This window comes from Euprymna scolopes, chromosome 5, assembly GCF_053919585.1.
Source record: "Euprymna scolopes isolate OS-2025 chromosome 5, ASM5391958v1, whole genome shotgun sequence".
In the NCBI taxonomy this organism is placed as follows: Eukaryota; Metazoa; Mollusca; class Cephalopoda; order Sepiida; family Sepiolidae; genus Euprymna; species Euprymna scolopes.
In genome coordinates, this window is record NC_136486.1 from 103,914,884 (window position 1) to 103,934,673 (window position 19,790).

The window sequence follows — 19,790 nt, forward strand, 5'->3', positions numbered from 1 at the left end:
GAATCATAGTGTGTCGAATAAATTCACCTCATAAATTCACGTTCTTATTAAAGTGAAAGCTAAAAAAAAAAAAAAGTCGGAACTTTAGACAATTCTCAACAAAAATTTTGCATAACTGTTTTTTTCCTTCTCCACTTGCACGTGGCACTCTTTCGAAAATAGATAAATAATAAAAAAGAATGTTACTTGTTATCGTGTCAAAAGAAGGAAAAAATCCTGCTCACGTGATTACGTGTCTTTTTAAAAACATTTACATAACCTTTTTATTTTTATATCTGTTTAAGCTTTTTTTTGTCAGTGTACTAGAAGGAATTCAGTGTTGATTACAACACTTTCTGCGTGTTCTTTACATTACAATAGTACAACCGTGAATCCGACGGCGCAATACTACACTGTTCAATACTGTAAAACTGAAACAAAGCTGTTCTGCTTGAAAAGGACGCCATTTTCTTATTCATATTTATATCAATTATTTGCTTTAAAAAACTAAAGTAATTTGTGTTTACTTTTTTAATATCCCATTTTGCTGTTTCGGATTATTTTACTAAAGTAAGTAAAGCTTCATTATTTTTAAAAACTGTTTTTGTTTCTTTGTTTTTCAATATTTCGTCGACATTATTTAGTAAGAGTGTTTAGCAGAAAAGCCAACAGACGACTACCCGAAAAAATAAATATACAAGAAATAAATGTTACCATAGTCAATAAAAGTTCAGTTCATGTTTTTTTTGTTTTGAAATAGTTTTTAATGCACTTTACTTGAAATAATTTCAGCAAAGTGAAATTAAAACGAAATTTGAGGCGATAACTACTTAAATGAATTTTTATATAAACTACACATGCCATAATCGAATATTCCTCAAGCACAAAATAACGGAAAACATTAAAATATGTTTATAAATATTCCTTACGTTGACGGAACTCTCTTAAATTGTTAACACAGAATGCTCAGGTGCCCTTCCTTCAAATTGAAAATGGGGCTCTCCATTTCAAAGTCACTGCCATTTTAATTTTTTTTTTAAACCGGTTCGTGAATTAAAAAAAATATTTTTTGTTTTACAAACTACTTAAAAATACAAACCAATGAACTTTTCTACCATAAAAGTAACTTTTATTGACTATGGTAACATTTATTTCTTGTATATTTATATTATTATATATATAACATTTTCTCTTTGTAAGGAAACATCATTTTGTTGGTCACTTTTGGCTACGAATGGAAACAAAGTTGATATAAAAAAATATATTTTCGCGAAAATTATCTTTACTTTCATCATATTTTGATTAGAGTAAAATTTTTGAGTATCAAAACCTATCTCTTTACAATCCCCTCCTTTTCATAACTTATACTTTCATCAATCACAGTCCATTTTCTGTTTTTGAACCCAGTCAACGACGGGTACTTCTGCTAGTATATATATATATATATATATATATATATATATATATATATATATACACACACATACACTTCATGCAATCAACTGTATTTGTCTTGTGAGAGTATCTTCCCTCTGATAAGTTTCTTAGTAAGCATTATCAAATTTCTGAATTTATGTTTTCATTCCTTGAAGCAACCTTTTTTCTTCTTTATTCCATCCGTTGTGTCTGATGATTTGTGTGATAGCAGCATCGGCTATATGCACAAATGTGTATTGATTAAATGTAATATTTTAAATCATTACGCAACCTTTATTCCTATTTATTTATATAATACAAAAGTAAAGTCTTAAAAGTCAAATAAATGGTGCAACTAGATCAGGCTGTCTGAACATACTGGCTTTTTTACCTAAAATGTATCAAACATTGTTTTTTCCTTTAATTTTGCAAAACTCAATCATGTTCTGTCAAGTTAAAAGATTTTCTTCTACAAAACAACTAAACCAAATACTATGACTAAATATTTAAAGATATAAAGAACTTGAAGCATAAAAACTTACCAAAATTAATGGATTTAACATTAAAGAATCTGAAAAGGGATATGTCTTAAAACAAAACACCCAAACCAAACCAAACCAATCCAGTCTGCTTCTCTTCCACATAGTCTTTCTCTTAATTTTCTCAGTTGAGACTGAATGAAATTTTTTTTGGAAAAAAAAAATAAAATAAATAAATAAAAAGAAGTTTTTATACTTCCCTCTATCCATGTACCCATGTTTAGAAATTCATCCCAATATCAGCTTTTTTTTTTGGGGGGGGGGAGCTACTTGCATTCCTGATTATGGTAATAAAGAACAATTTTCTTCTACAAAACAACCAAACCAAACATCATGAATAAATATTTGAAGAAATAACTTGAAACATAAAAACATTATAAAATGAGTGGATTTGGCATTAAATAACCCGAAAAAGGGTTGATGTGCCATAAAATAAAACACCCAAACCAAAAGTCAAATAAAAACCTTTTTTCTACACAAACTATCTACAGTTTATTTCTTGTGAGTTTCAGCAGACACTAATGTTAGGAAATAAGGCTGCTTTATGAATACACTTTTTTGGCTTCGTCTACATATCTATCTCAGGAGACTAGCAGTTATTTTAAGCGTTGGCAAAGCATAACATGAAGACTCCAAAAATGAATTATCTTTACTGGCTTAAAGAATTTATAACAACTACAACGATTAAGATGCTTGTCTATAAGCCCCCAACCCCTTTAAAAAAAAGAAATCTTTATGGCGTACATACCTGGAAAGAAAAGAAAATATTGTACAAAAAAGTATGCAAATTGAGGTTCTTATTTAGAATTTGATTCAATTAAAAAAAAATAAAAATACAGAAAAAAATCTTTTTATGTATGTACTTATGGATTGAAGATGTCATATTCCAAAAATCACAAATTGATCAAGTCTTTGTTTAAAGAAAAAAAAAAAAAAAAAAAAAAAAAATCAAAATTTATTATTTTTAGCAATTAATAAGTTTTAGCAGCCTTTGATGATCTTATTTCTTGGAGAGGTTGTTAAGGAGGAGGTAACCAGTGGTGAATTTTACCTTTTCAGGAATAAGTTAACCAGTGCCCTATTTGACTTTTCTGGAATATTCTCGGAAAATTTATAAAATGACCCTTGAAAAATGTTGTCATTGGAAAATGCTTATTTTAAACTTTTTAGTCATGTTAGTAACTTATTTTTTGTATTTGTATGTTTATCTTTCAGACATCCTATTTTAAAAAAATAGGAAAAGAAATAAGTACTTGTGCAGTTTATGGAATATGCTAAAATGACGTTATGTAGAAAGGCATTCTTAACATGGGGGTAAAAAAATATTGATAGTTGTAGTGAATCGTCACCCTTGAATTTTAACATTCAAAACAACATGGCAACTCCCGTCTTGTTTATCATAAAAAAAAAAAAAAATACTTGATCAAATTATGATTTTTGGAACATGACATCTGTTCTGTATGGGAATTTTTTTATTTTCTGTATTTTTTTAAATATTTTTTTTTTTAAGTCGAATTCTAAATAAGAACCAAAATTGACTGCCAACCAGATCCATCTAGCCTTAGGTTCTCTAAATATCTAGTCTGCAAAGGGGAGATAACACAAGCAATTGTTAATGCCATCTCCATTTGCAATTCTGACCTGTATAATAAACTAGTTGGATGCCCGGCGTTGCCCGGTTATACAATACACTTAAACATGATATTTTAATTTATGCAGATTGTGTATGTATCAATCCTCTATTGATCATTATATATTACGAGGAATAATTTGCCTGATGGACTAATTAGCAAAAAAAAAAAAAAAAAAAAAAAAAAAAAAAAAAAAAAAATTTTTAAATGATGATAATGTCGTTCATCAAATTCCATCTGTTTACAATTTCACAACTGATATTTGGGCTTGACGATGAATGGCCTGGAAAAGTCACTTCTGATTAATGTTTAGTTTTGAAATATGCAAATAAAGAAATGATTTGTGGCGATTTTAAATGGTGACTCTTATCATAAATTGAGCTCATAATTAAGAAAAAATTAAAATAAAATGGTGAGATACAGCCGGGCTTGAACCAGGATCATTTGATCTGTAGTCGAATGCTCTGCCACCGAGTTATATCTCCAGATGACAATATATCTGGGGCGTTTTTTTTTTTAAGAAGAACTGATTTGCTGAGATTTTATTATCTCCCTTGGCCGGTGTAATGTAAAATATTCCCCTGTAAAAATTACTTTTTTATCTATAACACTATTGGTAAGATCGGATTTTTTTTATACCTATTGGATGAATTTCTGTACAAAACATATCTAAGAACACTCTCAGACATAAATTACCTTAGTGTGAAATTTGCAAAAGATAGGCTCAGCTGTTTTGGAACTTGTGAGGAAGGAAGACGCATACACAAAGTGACTTATATAAGAGTGGAAATATTTTGGTGTTTATATAGTACTGAGCAAAGTAAAAATCAGTTTCAAATAAATTAATAGGAAAACACTTTGGTAAACTGACATATCAGGCAAAAAGTTATTTACACCAAAGATTGAGAAAAGTAGCAGGGTAGAATTTTAATCTATAATATAAATCTCACCTGGCTGTTTAAATGTATGTATGTATGTATGCCTTAAACTTTCGGAGGCAACAGTTTTTCACAAGATCAATATTGTCTTGAAGCTCAACCCTTCAGACAACAAATATAAAAAAATTGGCTAAAAACATTAATTCCTTCACCCTTAACTGGGCACTTTTCTACAAGGAGGGGTCACTTTTTTCACTGATATTTTTAAAAGTCATCCCTTCTTTTCGATTGACTAGCCTTAATTTAAACCTTCGCCACTTCCAGTTTGGCGATGGACGCAACAGCAAAGACATCATTTTTTTTTTTTTATTTGCATGTTCTTTTCCTCCTTCGTGGTATAGGTTCGAGCCTGCCTGCCTACTACCACTTTTTTCTTTCTTTTTTTGCTCAACACACACCTCCAAACAAAGCAACACCGGACACTCAGGCTGGTTAAAAATAAAAATCAGTTTTATTATATTTAAAAATCCCTTAAGTCAGGGAGAGATAAGTCAATTTGTCATATAACCAACTAATAATGAATGGTATGTCAACACAATATGAAAAGTGACTTTTTTATCTTTAAAATTCTACGAGATTGTTTTTTTTCCTGATAAGGATACTTAATTTTGCATAATACATAAGTATATCAAAGAGGTTTTACTTGGAATGTGATTTTCAGTTGGGTCCAATACTATATAAGCACCAATATTTCTTTATTAAAACAGCGTTAATCAACATTTGTTTCTTTAAGCTTTTTGTTTTTTTTTGTTCCCTACACAAAGCACATGGTGAAATATTACAAGTTCTCAAATCAAATTATGTTTGAAAAAAAATATACATATATTAGTCAGCACCATAATGCCAACTCTATTAATATATTTTACCAAAACCAAATGCAACCACATTTTGAAGTTGAAAAAGAAAAAAAGGCAATTAAAAGCAGCGTCCATAAATACTCAACTAAATTTATTATTTACTGTAAGAAGTTTAAAACTCAAAACCTTGTGGTTAAAAACAATTCCTTTTTGGCTATAAAAACATTAGAGCAAACCAATGTTATGTAGAAATTCAAATGCCTTGTAGGAGAATGTAACTTCCATAAAGATAAGAGTAATACATACATTAGGCATACGACAACATACAATGAGTGGCTCATTTGGAATTTCATTTTTATTTTTATTACATTTAACTGGTTTTGCAAACTCACTCCCCTCACCCCACCTATTCAAACAATTTAAACAGAGTTCAATGTAACACTATCGCTAAATGGTTTGGTTGTTTTGTTTTCCAACATATCAATACTTTTTAGGTTATTTAATGCTGAATTTAGTCATTTTGGAAGGAGTTTTTATGCTTCAAGTTCTTTGTATCTTCAAATATTTATTCATGGTGTTTGGTTTAGTTGTTTTATAGCAGAAAATTGTTTTTTTTAGACTTTGCAGAACATAATTGAGTTTTGCAATGAGAAAGTAAAAAAAAAAAAAAAACATCAACATTAAGTCAAGAAGCCAACATTTCAGACACTGAGCTCAATGGGTGATCCAACAGGTCAGTTTTTCTAGGAGTTTTATGTATATAATAAAGTGCAAGTGTAATAAATAGTTTGATAAATTTTATTTATTTAACTAAAAACAATCAATGATTTTAAAGCAGGTGGCATTTCTAAAATTACTATCAATTAAGAACCAACTTTTATATATATATATATACACACATACACACACACACACTAGCTGTACCCGGTCACGCGTTGCTTTGGCCATTTTATTAAAATGAAACACATTCCTCAAGAAAAATTGCATTTTGTATTGTTTATTTACTTTTATCATATTTTGCAATTTTTTTTTATCAAGTTGTTTTTTTTCCACAAAAAAAAATTCATTTTTTACCATAAATTGTTAGGTGAAAGTTTTTTTTGAGGAAAACTTGCACTTTTTTTTTTTTTTTTTTTTTTTTTTTTAAAGAAAGTTGGCGGTAAACATTTCTTTTTGAAAACGGAATTTTTATTATAAAAAGAACAGATGAATGCTTTATATGAACACTAAATAGTTAGGTGAAAGAATTTTTGTGAAATGGTAAATGTCGGCACATTACTTACGGAAAAACGGTTAATTAAACTGCAGAAGCACCTGTTAATGGAATACCCCTTCCCATAAAAAGAACGAAACACATAAAAATATGTTTGGTGGTTATGTTTTAGTAAACCGCTCATGAAAATTTTTTAGATCAATTAAAAAGCATTAAAACTACATAAGACAAAAAAAAAAAGAAATGAATAAAGCACATTTTTTTTAAAAACTTTACTTTAAATGACTGCTTAAAGATTCCTATGCGATATGATAAGACACCCCACCACGCCCGTTCGCACACGAACATATCATGTAAGAAAAACACTACCAAAGGCAGTGAAATGGCACAAAATAGTCCCAAGGTCTAGGGGTTCATACCATGCAAACGGTAAATTAGAATCTGATATTTTAAAAAATTATTTCATACAACATAAGAATTTGTTTACATTAAGCGAGACCACAGCCTATCATGGTGAATCAAAAAATTCCTTTAAGTGATGTAACGTGACGGCAGGCGGTCATAAATAAATATGTCCTCAAATAAAAAATGGCAACATTTGAACAAAGAAAACCACCTATTTATTAAAGAAAAATCAAGTATAATGTTATAATCAAAAAGAGATATATAAAAACACGCATGGATGCAGTAAACATGATACCAAAATGTCGAAAGCAATCGGCTCAGTGGTTATTTAGACTACTAATAACAAACGAACCAAGAATTACATTTTTATATATATATATTTTTTTTTAAAAACATACCTGTTTAGTGTTTAGATAAAGTAAGAGGGGATGGATCAATTTGCCACTTTAACATAAAAAGGACTCCTTTAAAAGGGTCATATCTTCAAATATAATTTTGTGAAATTTGCATAATTGTTTTGTGTAGTGTCTTTTTTAAACGTAATACTTAATTACATAAACGTTTTGTGCAATTTTGTTTATATTCTTTATACAGGCAGATTTTAATATTGAAGTAAACCTGGATAAGCATCCTCAACGTTCAGAGAAATGGACTGACTTATATATGGCTTTACAGTTTTGTACCTTCCAGTGTTCATGTACGAAGGTCATTCCAAAACTAAGGCCTCCTGCTTTTATTTATTTTTTTTTTAATTCATACCTAAAACATGGAAAAGCTTTGGAGGCGGGAGTGGTACCATTTAAAACGATCAACCTTTTGTGCTCCAGAATTTATTTTTCTACATAGTCCTCACCATTCTCAATGCACGCTTGCCAACCTCCCATTAACCTAATCTTTCTAAGGTTGCAAAGAAATAGCATGGCATGGTTTGGTGAATTTGTTGTATGCACTTTGATGACAGACCTAGTTCTGACTTCTATTATTGTAGCTGAGAGTGTTTCAACTTGAGTCAGTTTTGCTGTTTAAATATTTCTGCACCAGTAAATATTGGTTTTGTCTGGTTCAAAAGCCGTACCAGTGTTGGTTAACTTTGTAGTCTGTATTTTAACTTGCCTCAATAAACGAGCGAAGAGTAAGACAAGTTTAGCTTTTAATACAGAGAAAATAATATTCCCCAAAAAGGGAAACCTTGGATCGGGATAAAAATAAAAACTGCCTCAGTCTAGAAGGATTTCTCCTTCACTGACCGAAGACAAAAAAAAAAAAAAAAATTAAGTCTAGTATCAGAACAGATACTACAGTGATCTTAGCCGAACGGCCAAGATTTCCCATATTAACACCATAACTTTAGCCAGAGTGTTTCGGATTTTATTGTGAATATCCTGTACAACGAAACATGTCAAATAGAAAGACGACAAGCACAAACATGTCGCGGCATTAATTACAGGAGTTATGTAGTAAAAGGGGAACATACATTTACTATTACTGCTTAACTATTGTAATCATTATGATAATCTTTTACAAGTATGCATAGTTACCAAGGCTGGCTTTTCTGGGGAAGGGGGCTGACATCCCAACTATTGCTACAGACTTAACAGTGACGATAACGTTTTGTGTAAAACGCCTCTGCAAATTTAGATTTGAATCAAATGACGAGGCTTTAAGTTCTATTTTAGAAACTGAAAATTCCTATAAAACAGTTCTAAACATATTGAATTAATTTGGAATTTTTTTTTTTTTTTTTAGATGAGTAATTTGCATAATTTATTTTAATTATTTGTGGACTATTATTCTCATCTTCTAGTTGTTTAAAAACGTTTCGGCCAATTATTCCTCTGGCCTTCGTCAGGTGGTTGACCGCAACGAGATAAGAATGACGAATCTTCCAATGGCATCCACAGGAATTACTGCCTTCCATAGTTGTTGTCGTCATCGTTTCACCTCGGTTGTGCCAACTAATCCGCTGACCGGCTTTCAGTAGGATTGAAACTGCTACCTTCATACAATGCTCATCTGGAATTAGATATTCTGCATATCTACCATAGAATTATCTACAAAGGTCAGAGGGAAAATTGGCCGAAACGTTACGAAACTACAACTAGAAGAGGAGGATAAAAGTCGGCAAATAATTAAAATAAATTCTAAAAAATAGCCATTAAAAGTATCGATATTTTTAATTTGGATTATTTGGACTACTGTTCTCATTTTGGATGTTATTCTTACAACATTTCGGTTGATGTAATCTCTGATCTTTCTCAGTTGTATCTTGTTGAAATTTCAACAAGATACAACTGAGAAACAGAGGTTACATATCCGGAACATTGTAAGAATAACATTCAAGATGAGAACAGTCGTTCAAATTATCCAAATAATACGATTCAATCCTTATCTAAAAAAAAAATTCAGAAGCATAATTTTAATATTTGTCGATATATCTTTTTAAAAAAATATCTTCATTTTGTTTTGTGTGCTGTGAGGGTCCAAGTCTCACGCTTGCTCTCCATGTAGTCCGATCCAAAAGGTTAACAACAGACAAGTTGCATACAGTCATATCACTTATTACACACTACAGTCAAGTCTTCCTTCGTTTACAACACTTCCTATTGCTTGGAATATCCAGTTGCATTGTGGGATTAATACAAGAGGTGTAACAATGTATCTGCTCAAACCACCAGAAACGCTGAGAGTTTATAGCTTCTGTAATTTCTGCAATACCAAACTTCATGGAATACATTCTCCCAGTTTGTACCTGCACATTGCCTTTTTCTCTTGGAAACTTATTTATTAATCAAACTGTGGTGTTCCTGTGCATAACAGATGACAAAACAAAAGGATGACATCAGAGGCGATTTGGTCAATCATTAAAACAATTGGAGAATAACTGTTCACAATGGATGATCTCCAAAAACTATGCTACTGAAACTTTGGATCTTATCAGCTTAATATCTTATCTCTGCACTACTTGATAATTTTATCAAAATGATCACATCATCGAAGGATAATCTCATCCACTAAAATAGAGATGGAGGATAACCGGGCACAATGGATGATGTCACAAAATAATGATGGCATCCATCAAATAAAAGAGGAAAAAAAGGTAACTAAGAGATCCTTTATCTTTTGGTGTCAGGTCATCTACATGAACGTGTCCTCTTGTCTTGAGGCGGCATTCACCCTGGATTGGTTAAGTCAGCTCCTTCCAATGAATTCACCACATCTCGCACAAAAGTTGACCAAGCTTAACAATCCATCGCTAACACTGACACTATCAACAGCTAGTCATTGCTCCAACGGGGAACACCATAGATCGTCAAAGCTAGAAGCTGTTCAGTATTTTGGTTAACTGCTCTGAGACATTTTTAGCTGGACGTGGCATCGCTTCTTCCAGTCCCAAGGAGAAACTGACTTCTTTAACGAGATCACCTCGTTGACAGCAGAGGATGTGACCAGCCCAGCGACGTTCATGTTCATGTACTGAATTAACAGAGTACATGAACAAAATTATGATAAAAATGTGTAATCTGAAACAAATACAGGTGAAATATTACCATCAAAATGGCAAGCGGCTACATGCTGTCAGCTTCATATGCAAGGGAAAGAAATATAAGTGAATATTAATCATCATCATATTTAAGGTCCATTTTTTATGCTGGCATGTGGTAGACGGCTATAGAAATTGCCTTATCTCTGCCAGGTTTTTATTGCTTTTTCTCCCAACATCATTCTTGGCCTTCCTCTACTACCTCAATTGTTTTACATCTAATCCTGGAACTCTCATCCATTCTTTAAAAGTGGGCATACCATCAAAGTCTCCTTTTCTCCACACACACACACACACACACACTCCTATCCTGTTCAGATTTAATATTCCTTTTGGGCTTCAAGTTTTTTTTCAGCTCCAAGAAAATGGAGCAAATTTCAAGCACAATAATAAAAACAATTTTTTTTTTTTTTTTAAATTATTTAAACAGTATAAGGGGAACATTTTTTGTAATTTTTTTTTTCATTTTGTTATCCGATTTATATAAATAATCTTTTTTTTAATTATTTGAACAGTATGGGGGACATTTTTTTTTCATATTGTTCATCCAATTCTAATAAATCTTCTTTTTTTTTAAACTTGTATTCACCCCAAACAAAGCGTAAAGGATTATTATAGTAAGTCCACATATATAGATGCTTGTTCATATCACATTTAAACTTATGCATGTTGGTATGGTCAGGAGAGCAGGGAGGGAATTCTAATATTAGATAAACTTACCAGTTCTTTCACTTGACCGTTCCTGCAAAGGTAAACTGTATTGCACCAAGTTTCTAGCGGTCCGTCCCTCCTCTTGCACAATTTTCCTCACCCTATCAAGACCATTCATCCTGGGGAAGGTCTGCAATTAAATAAAAACATTATCAACAAATTTAAATAGTTAAGTTAAAAAAAAAAAAAAAAAAAAAATTTTCAATTTTAAAAATAGGCATTTTTAAAAAAAGGGGATGTAAAAAAAAAAAAAAAAAAAAAAAAAAAATATATATATATATATATATATATATATATATACAACAAATAAAATGTTACCAAAAGGTAAGATAAGTTACTCTTCTTCATACCTGGATAAGTTTTTATTTCATTTTGTGCTTTAACATATTTTAAAGCAATTTTTGTTCAAAACAAATTGTGCGTCCACTATACAGTTGGGGGAAAAAAAAAAAAAAACATGTCTGCCATAAGCAGTGCAGAAGTACCCTTAATAATCACTCAAAAATTGAAAATTAAAAATACTGGTAGAACATTATTTTCGCATGACTTATGACACTTGTTAGTGTTTCTACGTGTATTTTGTTTACTTTTACAATTTTCAAAGTTTAATGCACGAAAACGAGTAAATACAGTAAAATTCCTTTCAAGTTCAACTTGGAATATCTCGTTTATTTTTTAGTGTTATTTTGTTAAGATTTAGATGTGAACAAAAGTTAATCTTTTCTCATTTACAATTCTTTCTTTTGTTTGATTAATATTTTTTTAATGAGGCGACTTAGTCATGTTACTATTTGCAGTGAAGGGAAATTTAATTTTTTTTTTAATGTTTGTGCTTTTAAAATGGTGCAAGCGATATTTTGTATATAAAATCCTGTCTTAAATGTCAATATGATGGGTTTAAATTCTGTTTCACAAAAAAAAAAAAAAAAAAAAAAGTCGAAAATTTCAGTGAATTAAATTTTTGCCTCATTATCGAACTGTTTCCACCTATTTTTATATGATTAGATTTTTTTTTTTTTTTTTAATATTAATTTAGTATTAAAAGAAATGTCACTTGATCACTACTGTGCTATGAAATATTAAGAAGATTACATGTGTTAGCTGTTGAAATGAAGTTGCACTTCAGTGTTATTTTTGTACATCTTTTAAAGAGATGATGGTTTGGTTGTTTTACAGCATATCAACTCTTTTTGGTTACTTAATGCCGAATCCAGTAATGTCGGAAAAAGATTTTATGCATCAAGTTCTTTATATCTTTAAATATTTATTCATGGTTTTTAGTTTGCCTTTCTTTGTTTTTTGTATAGGAAAATTGTTTTTGCTTCTGAGTTTGCAAAACATGATTAGCATTTGTAAAGAAAAAAAAATAATGACAATGTTTGGTGCAATAAAGTCGAGAAACCAATATCTTCAGACAGCCTGATCTGATAGCACCCAAGAGATGATGGGCCTCTCCTCAATGTTTAAGATGGCTTGATTTAATAATCATTGCTTCAATAATTATAATTAATTATGATTAATTTTCATTGAACACAAGTTGATATTACGTTTGTAAGACTTTTTCATTTGTTCAAAGCTTGTATTTTTAGTTTTTTACTGAAATTTGAATTCTGGGCCAATAGCACATAAGATGACAAATTTTCTAATTTCCAACAAACTTTGAACAGACCATAATTTGGTGGTTAATTGTGTTAGCAAAATAAACTTCATATCATTGTTTTGCAAAGACCTTTATACTCATTAAAAGTTTTTATATATAACTAGCAGAGGTACCCGACATTGCCCAGGTATGTAGTGGTGTAGTAAGGAACTCCGGGAGGTGGGGGTGGGGAATTAAAAGGTGTTAAAAAAAAAAAAATGGTGTAGTAGAGGGGTTCTCCGGCGTTGCCTGGGTCGAGTTAGGAAGCCCCGGGGAGGATTAAAAAAAAAATATATATATATATCAGTGGTAGTGGGGGGGGACAACAGTAGGCTGTTTGGGTGGAGAGGAAAAAAAAAAGTGGTAGTAGGCAGGCAGGCTTGAACCTGTAACGCAAAGGAAAAAAAAAAAAAAAAAAACCCCGTAACGACATGTTTGCCAATGTCTCCATCATCCGACTAGATGTTCAGAACATTGAAATCAAACGAAGTCAATCCAACCAATATGATGACTTGCAAAATAACGACGCAAAAAAAAAAAGAATAAAAAGAAAAGAAAACGACCCCTCCTTGTAGAAAACTGCCCAGTTGAGGGTGAAGGAATTAATATTTTGGGTCAATTTTTCAATATTTGTCGTCCGAAGGGTTGAGGCTTAAAACCATACCGGTTTTATCAAGTTCCGTCGCCTCTGTTGAAAGTTTTTGCGAGACATACAAATACACATACACATTTTTCCATTTATATATAACTAGCGAGGGGTACCCGGCGTTGCCCGGGTGTTTGTAGGTGTGTGTGAAAAAAACCCGAAATGTGAAAAAAAAACAGGTGCCCGTGAAAAAAAAAAAACGAAGCCTTGACGTGCAGTTGGAAAATAGTAAAGTGTGAAAAAAAACAGGTGCGCGTTTTTGTTTGACGTGACGGCGATAGGTATTCAGCAGTTAGCATTTTGTGCGAGACAGTTTTTAATGAGGTCAATAAATCGTTTTTGTTTTTAAAAACCCGCTCCCTGTTTATTAGGGGGAGCGTCTCGTCTCAAAATGAAAGCTACCGTCTGATATGACGAAGTCGACATTGACCAAACGTTACTTAGCTTTCTAGAGACCACTGGCTTTCGGCCAGTAATTAGAGTCGAGTTTCGCTTTTTGTTCATACCGAAAACCGAATGTAACGCATGCCGATGCGGGAAATGTCGAATAATTAACGTTTGAAAGTCAATAAAATTAAATAGACAGGCGAGCTCTGTGGTTAAGTGTGAGATATTACAATTTATAGATGATATAAAAGTTTTAAGTTGTGAAGCGAGCGAGCGCTTCTCTGAAAGAAGCCTTTTGTGGACATCGAGGAAAAGCATACATACATTTTTGCTTTTATATTTATAGACTAGCAGGGATACTCTGCATTGCCCGGGTGTTTGTAAGTGTGTGTGGTGTTAAATAAAAAATAAACCGGGGGTAGGATCGAACCCGAAGCCCTGAGGCGAAGTTTGAAAATAAAATAGGCCAGCCAGAATGAGTTAGTGAAAGATGTTTGAATTTATTAAGTAAGAACCAAATTGACAATCGCACGGAAGTCGTTGAGCATTACGACAACGACGACGTAAGCATTGTTATAAGCAAAGTAAAAAAAGAAAACAACATTAAAACTTAAGCGGGGAGGGGAGTAATCAAAACATCGAAAAAAAACAAAAAAAAACTAACAGAAGGCAAACGAACAATGAAAACAGAAAAACGGCTTAAATAAGCCTGTTTCGATATTAAAATTTTTTGGGGTGTGTGGTCGGGGGTGGATAAGCGAAGTAAAAAAAAAAAAAAAACAGAAAAACGAACGTTACGTGAAAAATGGCTTAAATAACACTGGTTCAATATTTAAATTAAAAAAAAAAAAAAAAAAGACATCTCACACCATGATTCGAACCCAAAACGTTTAGATAATTAACCAACGCATTAATCAACTGACGTACATGAAATTTGTTCAGTTTTTCAACTATTTAAAGTAAATCAGGTCATGACGTCATCTGGTGCATGCGTAGAACCGGTCGTCGTCACGAGAAGACCGTTTTTGTAACATGATAAAAAATACAGATGATCTCGTTTCATAAACCGGACATATTATAATCTAGACAGTATATAAAAAAATCTAAGACATAGTGACTCCTTGAAGCGATCCCCCAAAAAAGCCTTTGGCGGACATACGAAAGAAAATGCACACACAAACATTTTCATTTTTATATTATAGACTAGCGGGGGGGAGGGGGGGGGCTTACCCGGCGTTGCCCGGGTGTTTGGAAGTGCATGTGTTAAAAAAAAAAAAAAATGTTGGCCGGGTGTTTGGAGGTGTAAAAGAAAACAAAAGTTTTAGTAGGAAGGTAGGATTGAACCCCGAAGCCTTGACGCTAAGGTGGAAACAAAAGGGAAAAAAAAAACAGACACCTAACCATCTTGGCCATGATAAGCGTGTTCAGTTTATGCTTATAAAGCGATATATACAGGTGCGAGTATGTGGCGTGGTGTTCGACCTAGTTTTGCGCTGCAAGCCAGTTAGTGTTTCCCCCACTTTTCGGAGACACAGCGAGCTGGTAAAAGTCAGGCAAATTAAATAGAAAGGCGACCCCCGTTTGTTAAGTCGTAGATATTATCATTTAGACGTGATATAAAAAGTTTTAAGAATGAGCGACCCCCCCCCACGCCCGAGAAGGCCGACGAAAAAAGTCTTTTGCAGACATACACAAAAAGCGAACATACATACACACACATTTTCGCTTTTATATATATATATAGAAGACTAGCCTGGGTGCCTGGCGTTGCCCGAGTGTTTGGAGGTGTGTGTTGAAAAAAATAAATAAAATAAAAAATAGCAAAATGCATTGTTTTTTCTTTTTACTGATAGTCACCCAAAACAAGGCACAGTGCCACCGAGATATAAGGGATTAGTGTGAATTAGGGACAATATTTACAAGGGACACTAAGTAGGGAGTTGAGCAACGAAATTTGTTCATATTGCATTTAAACTTTTGTATACGAGTAGTTGTGAAGCAGGAAACGTGGCGATGACGCTCTGATATTGTACCTATTTACAATGCCTTCCCACGGGACAGAGTTAGACACCAGGGTCGTTTTTTAACGTGGAGAAAAGGAACAAAAATAAAAATTTTCTCAGTCGTGAAGGATTTCTCCTCCACTGACAGAGAACAAGAAATTGAAGTGCAGCATCTGAAGAACAGATACTACACTTTGATCTTGTCCCGATTGTAGCTCTCTTGTTAAAACTGCAAAAGTATTTATCTAAGCTAGCAGAGATGCCCGGCGTAGTCTGGTTGTAAAGAATTTTTTTTATTTTTATTTAATCCTGTTTCATATTTTTTTTTTAGTTGTAAAAATGTAGTTACTTAAAAACAAATTTAATAAAATAAAGTTCATTTTTCTGGTTGTAACTTATATTCAAAGCGTTTTCTTTTAGTAACATTTAACTTTCATTCTGACATGTTCAACATGGCCGATACAAGACGCAGGAGAGACAAGTATTTCATTCATTTATTTCATAACATTAAAACTTTCTCTCCAATAACTTGTGCAAACAAAAAGATTGTAATGATTTTTAGTTGAACTAGGTTTCAGTGAAAATCCAAACGCATTAAAAAGTCACACATGTTATTTTACGTTTTCGAATTTTTGAGATCAGAATTGATTATTCGCATTATTTGGATTCTGCAGACTACTGTTCTCATTTTCATTGTCATTTTCACAACATTTCAGTTGATGTAACCTCCAAACTTCTTCAGATGCATCTTGTCAAACTCTGGAATTTGCATGGAATTCTGAACAGAACCTTTTTACTTCACAGATGTAGCATGGTCTCGTCCCACCAGCCATGACTGGATAGTGGTCCTTAGTAATTCGCAATTAGATTTTTCGGTTGCCCCACCAAGGATTGAACCTTCAAGAGAATATCACTTTTACAGGTGAACATTTCCAACCACTGTACCACGGGTCCTTGCAAACAATTCCAATACAAATATAAGAAGCCTTAAGCCTACTTTTATTTCTAGATTTAAATATCACTATTACTACATATTACTATATAATTCAAGTTTTGTGTTAATTTAGGGTGTAGTAATTTCTATCATTGAAGCAAAGATTCTTAATGAAAAGGCTTGAAAAAAAATGGATAAAAAAAAAAAAAAAAAATTTGCTATTTTCTGAAACTGGTCATTATTTTCTAAACAATGTAATAAAAAGTATTCTCTCATATCTGGTAAACTATATAATTCTATGCTCGCTATAAAATCAAACTAGATTACACTCAAGGCATGTAATGACAAGTTTTTGAAGATCTTAGTTTAGAATCGAACGCTTTGAAAGTCGTCTCACACCAATCAATCTATTATGTTCCTGGATTTTTAGACAAGTATTAATAATTTGTATTAATATTATCGGACTACCGTTCACTCACTCTTTTTTTTTTTTTTTTTTTTTTTAACAAAGGAGTCAGCACTTATCAAGGCCCGAAGGCCACTCGAGGATAAGGGTTAATGAGTGTACAGTGGTCAAGGGGAACATGTCAGTCATCATTAGTAGTGGAAATTTGGTAAATTGGATTACTTAAGGGGATGGCTCATCAAGAATTTGTTCACGTTGGACTTGAAAACAACCGTATTGTAGTCAGTTGAAAAGCAAGAAAACGGAAAGAGTTCCACAGGTGTGCAGTTCTAAGAAAGAAGCTTTGTTCATGGAATCTACGTTTAGGTTTAGGCATAGATACACATGGAGTATTGTCGTCATATTTGGGCTGGTGCATCTGCTACTAGTCTCTTGCTCTTAGACAAGGTGCAAAAGAGAGTTGCCAACCTGATAGGTCCTGAACTGTCATCTAAGCTTCAGCTTCTGTCCCATCGACGAAATGTATCCCTCTGCCTGTTCTACAAGTACTTTAATGGTGAATTCTCCAACAAACTGCAAGCACCCGTACCCCGCCTCGACGTAAATACCCTCAACAAACCCGACAAGCAGCTAAATCCCACCCCTTCACAGTCGAGATCCCTAGATCTCTAGAACCTTCTACTCCAGTAGTTTCTTCCCCAGAATTGCTAGACTTTGGAATTCCTTCCAGGTTCCTGCTTCCCCAACTGAACTGACATGCAGAAGTTCAAGTGTAACGTGAACTGACATCTTGCTGCCCAACTCCCCACATAGTACCCCTGTAGATTATGTTATTGCTAGTAGCCCCCTACATCAAAGTGACAATGTGCCTTGTTTGGGGTGAAAATGTAATAAATAAAAAAAAAAGAAATAAACAAAAAAAAAAAAAAAAAAAAAAAGAAAATGAAAATGCCATTTCAATCTTAAGTATTGGTCAGTTTCTATGGACCAACATAAAACTCTTATAGAGATGCCTGGACACATCTAATATGTAAAGCCAAGTCAATCTTTTTGTCATTGATACAAAATACTCGATTCTGATCAATTTGGTTTTCTTGTCAATTGTTGCAACATGTTAAGAACAAAATGCAATTTGATTTAATTCTTTCCAGAAAATACTTCTTCAAAGCATGACAGAACAACAACAAATAAATGATATTTCACATTTGACCACTATAGAGGAACCAAAAATATTTCAAACTGGAGCATGATAAGGAGACCAACAAATATTCTAAAATAGAATGCGACAGAGCAACTAAAAACTAACATTCCAAAAATAGAGCATGATAGAACTAAAATATATTTCAACCTTGAGCGTAACAGACCAACCAAAAAAATGATATATCAAAATAAAGTGTGAGAGAGCAACAGAAAAAAAAAATGATAATCTAAAACAGAGTATGACAAAACAAGAAAAAATAATATTCCAAAATAGAATGTGACAGGAGTAACCAAAAGAATATTTCAAACTTAAGCATGACAGAGCTAACAATAAATGATATTTCAGAATGGAGCATGACAGAGAAGCCCATAATACTTCAACGAAGAGCATAATATACTGAACAAAAAAAACATTTCAAAATTGAACACAACAAAAATTTGTGGATTCATTTTTTTGCGGACTGCTATCCTCCTCTTCATAGTTGTTTTACCACGTTTCGGCCAACTCATCCTCTGGCCTTCTTTGGATGAATTGAGGCGTTGAGTTCCAGGTGAGCATTGGCTGAAGATAGTGATTTCAATCCTATCCAAAGCAGGACAGAGGACTAGTTGGCTGAAGATAGTGATTTCAATCAGGACAGAGGACTAGTTGGCTGAAGATAGTGATTTCAATCAGGACAGAGGACTAGTTGGCTGAAGATAGTGATTTCAATCAGGACAGAGGACTAGTTGGCTGAAGATAGTGATTTCAATCAGGACAGAGGACTAGTTGGCTGAAGATAGTGATTTCAATCAGGACAGAGGACTAGTTGGCTGAAGATAGTGATTTCAATCAGGACAGAGGACTAGTTGGCTGAAGATAGTGATTTCAATCAGGACAGAGGACTAGTTGGCTGAAGATAGTGATTTCAATCAGGACAGAGGACTAGTTGGCTGAAGATAGTGATTTCAATCAGGACAGAGGACTAGTTGGCTGAAGATAGTGATTTCAATCAGGACAGAGGACTAGTTGGCTGAAGATAGTGATTTCAATCAGGACAGAGGACTAGTTGGCTGAAGATAGTGATTTCAATCAGGACAGAGGACTAGTTGGCTGAAGATAGTGATTTCAATCAGGACAGAGGACTAGTTGGCTGAAGATAGTGATTTCAATCAGGACAGAGGACTAGTTGGCTGAAGATAGTGATTTCAATCAGGACAGAGGACTAGTTGGCTGAAGATAGTGATTTCAATCAGGACAGAGGACTAGTTGGCTGAAGATAGTGATTTCAATCAGGACAGAGGACTAGTTGGCTGAAGATAGTGATTTCAATCAGGACAGAGGACTAGTTGGCTGAAGATAGTGATTTCAATCAGGACAGAGGACTAGTTGGCTGAAGATAGTGATTTCAATCAGGACAGAGGA

At 33.0% G+C, this 19,790-nt stretch overlaps 1 protein-coding gene across 10 annotated transcripts in view; it reads right to left on the bottom strand.

The window, feature by feature from the left end:
* The window catches only part of LOC145276941 (S phase cyclin A-associated protein in the endoplasmic reticulum-like), a 559,542-nt gene that overhangs the window by 267,468 nt on the left and 272,284 nt on the right, over positions 1-19,790 (bottom strand). For all 10 annotated transcript variants that reach the window (XM_080128440.1, XM_080128441.1, XM_080128445.1 and 7 more), the window contains one exon: positions 11,180-11,300. In XM_080128440.1, the coding sequence (XP_079984566.1) occupies positions 11,180-11,300 (121 nt within the window). The remainder of the gene's footprint in view (positions 1-11,179; positions 11,301-19,790) is intronic.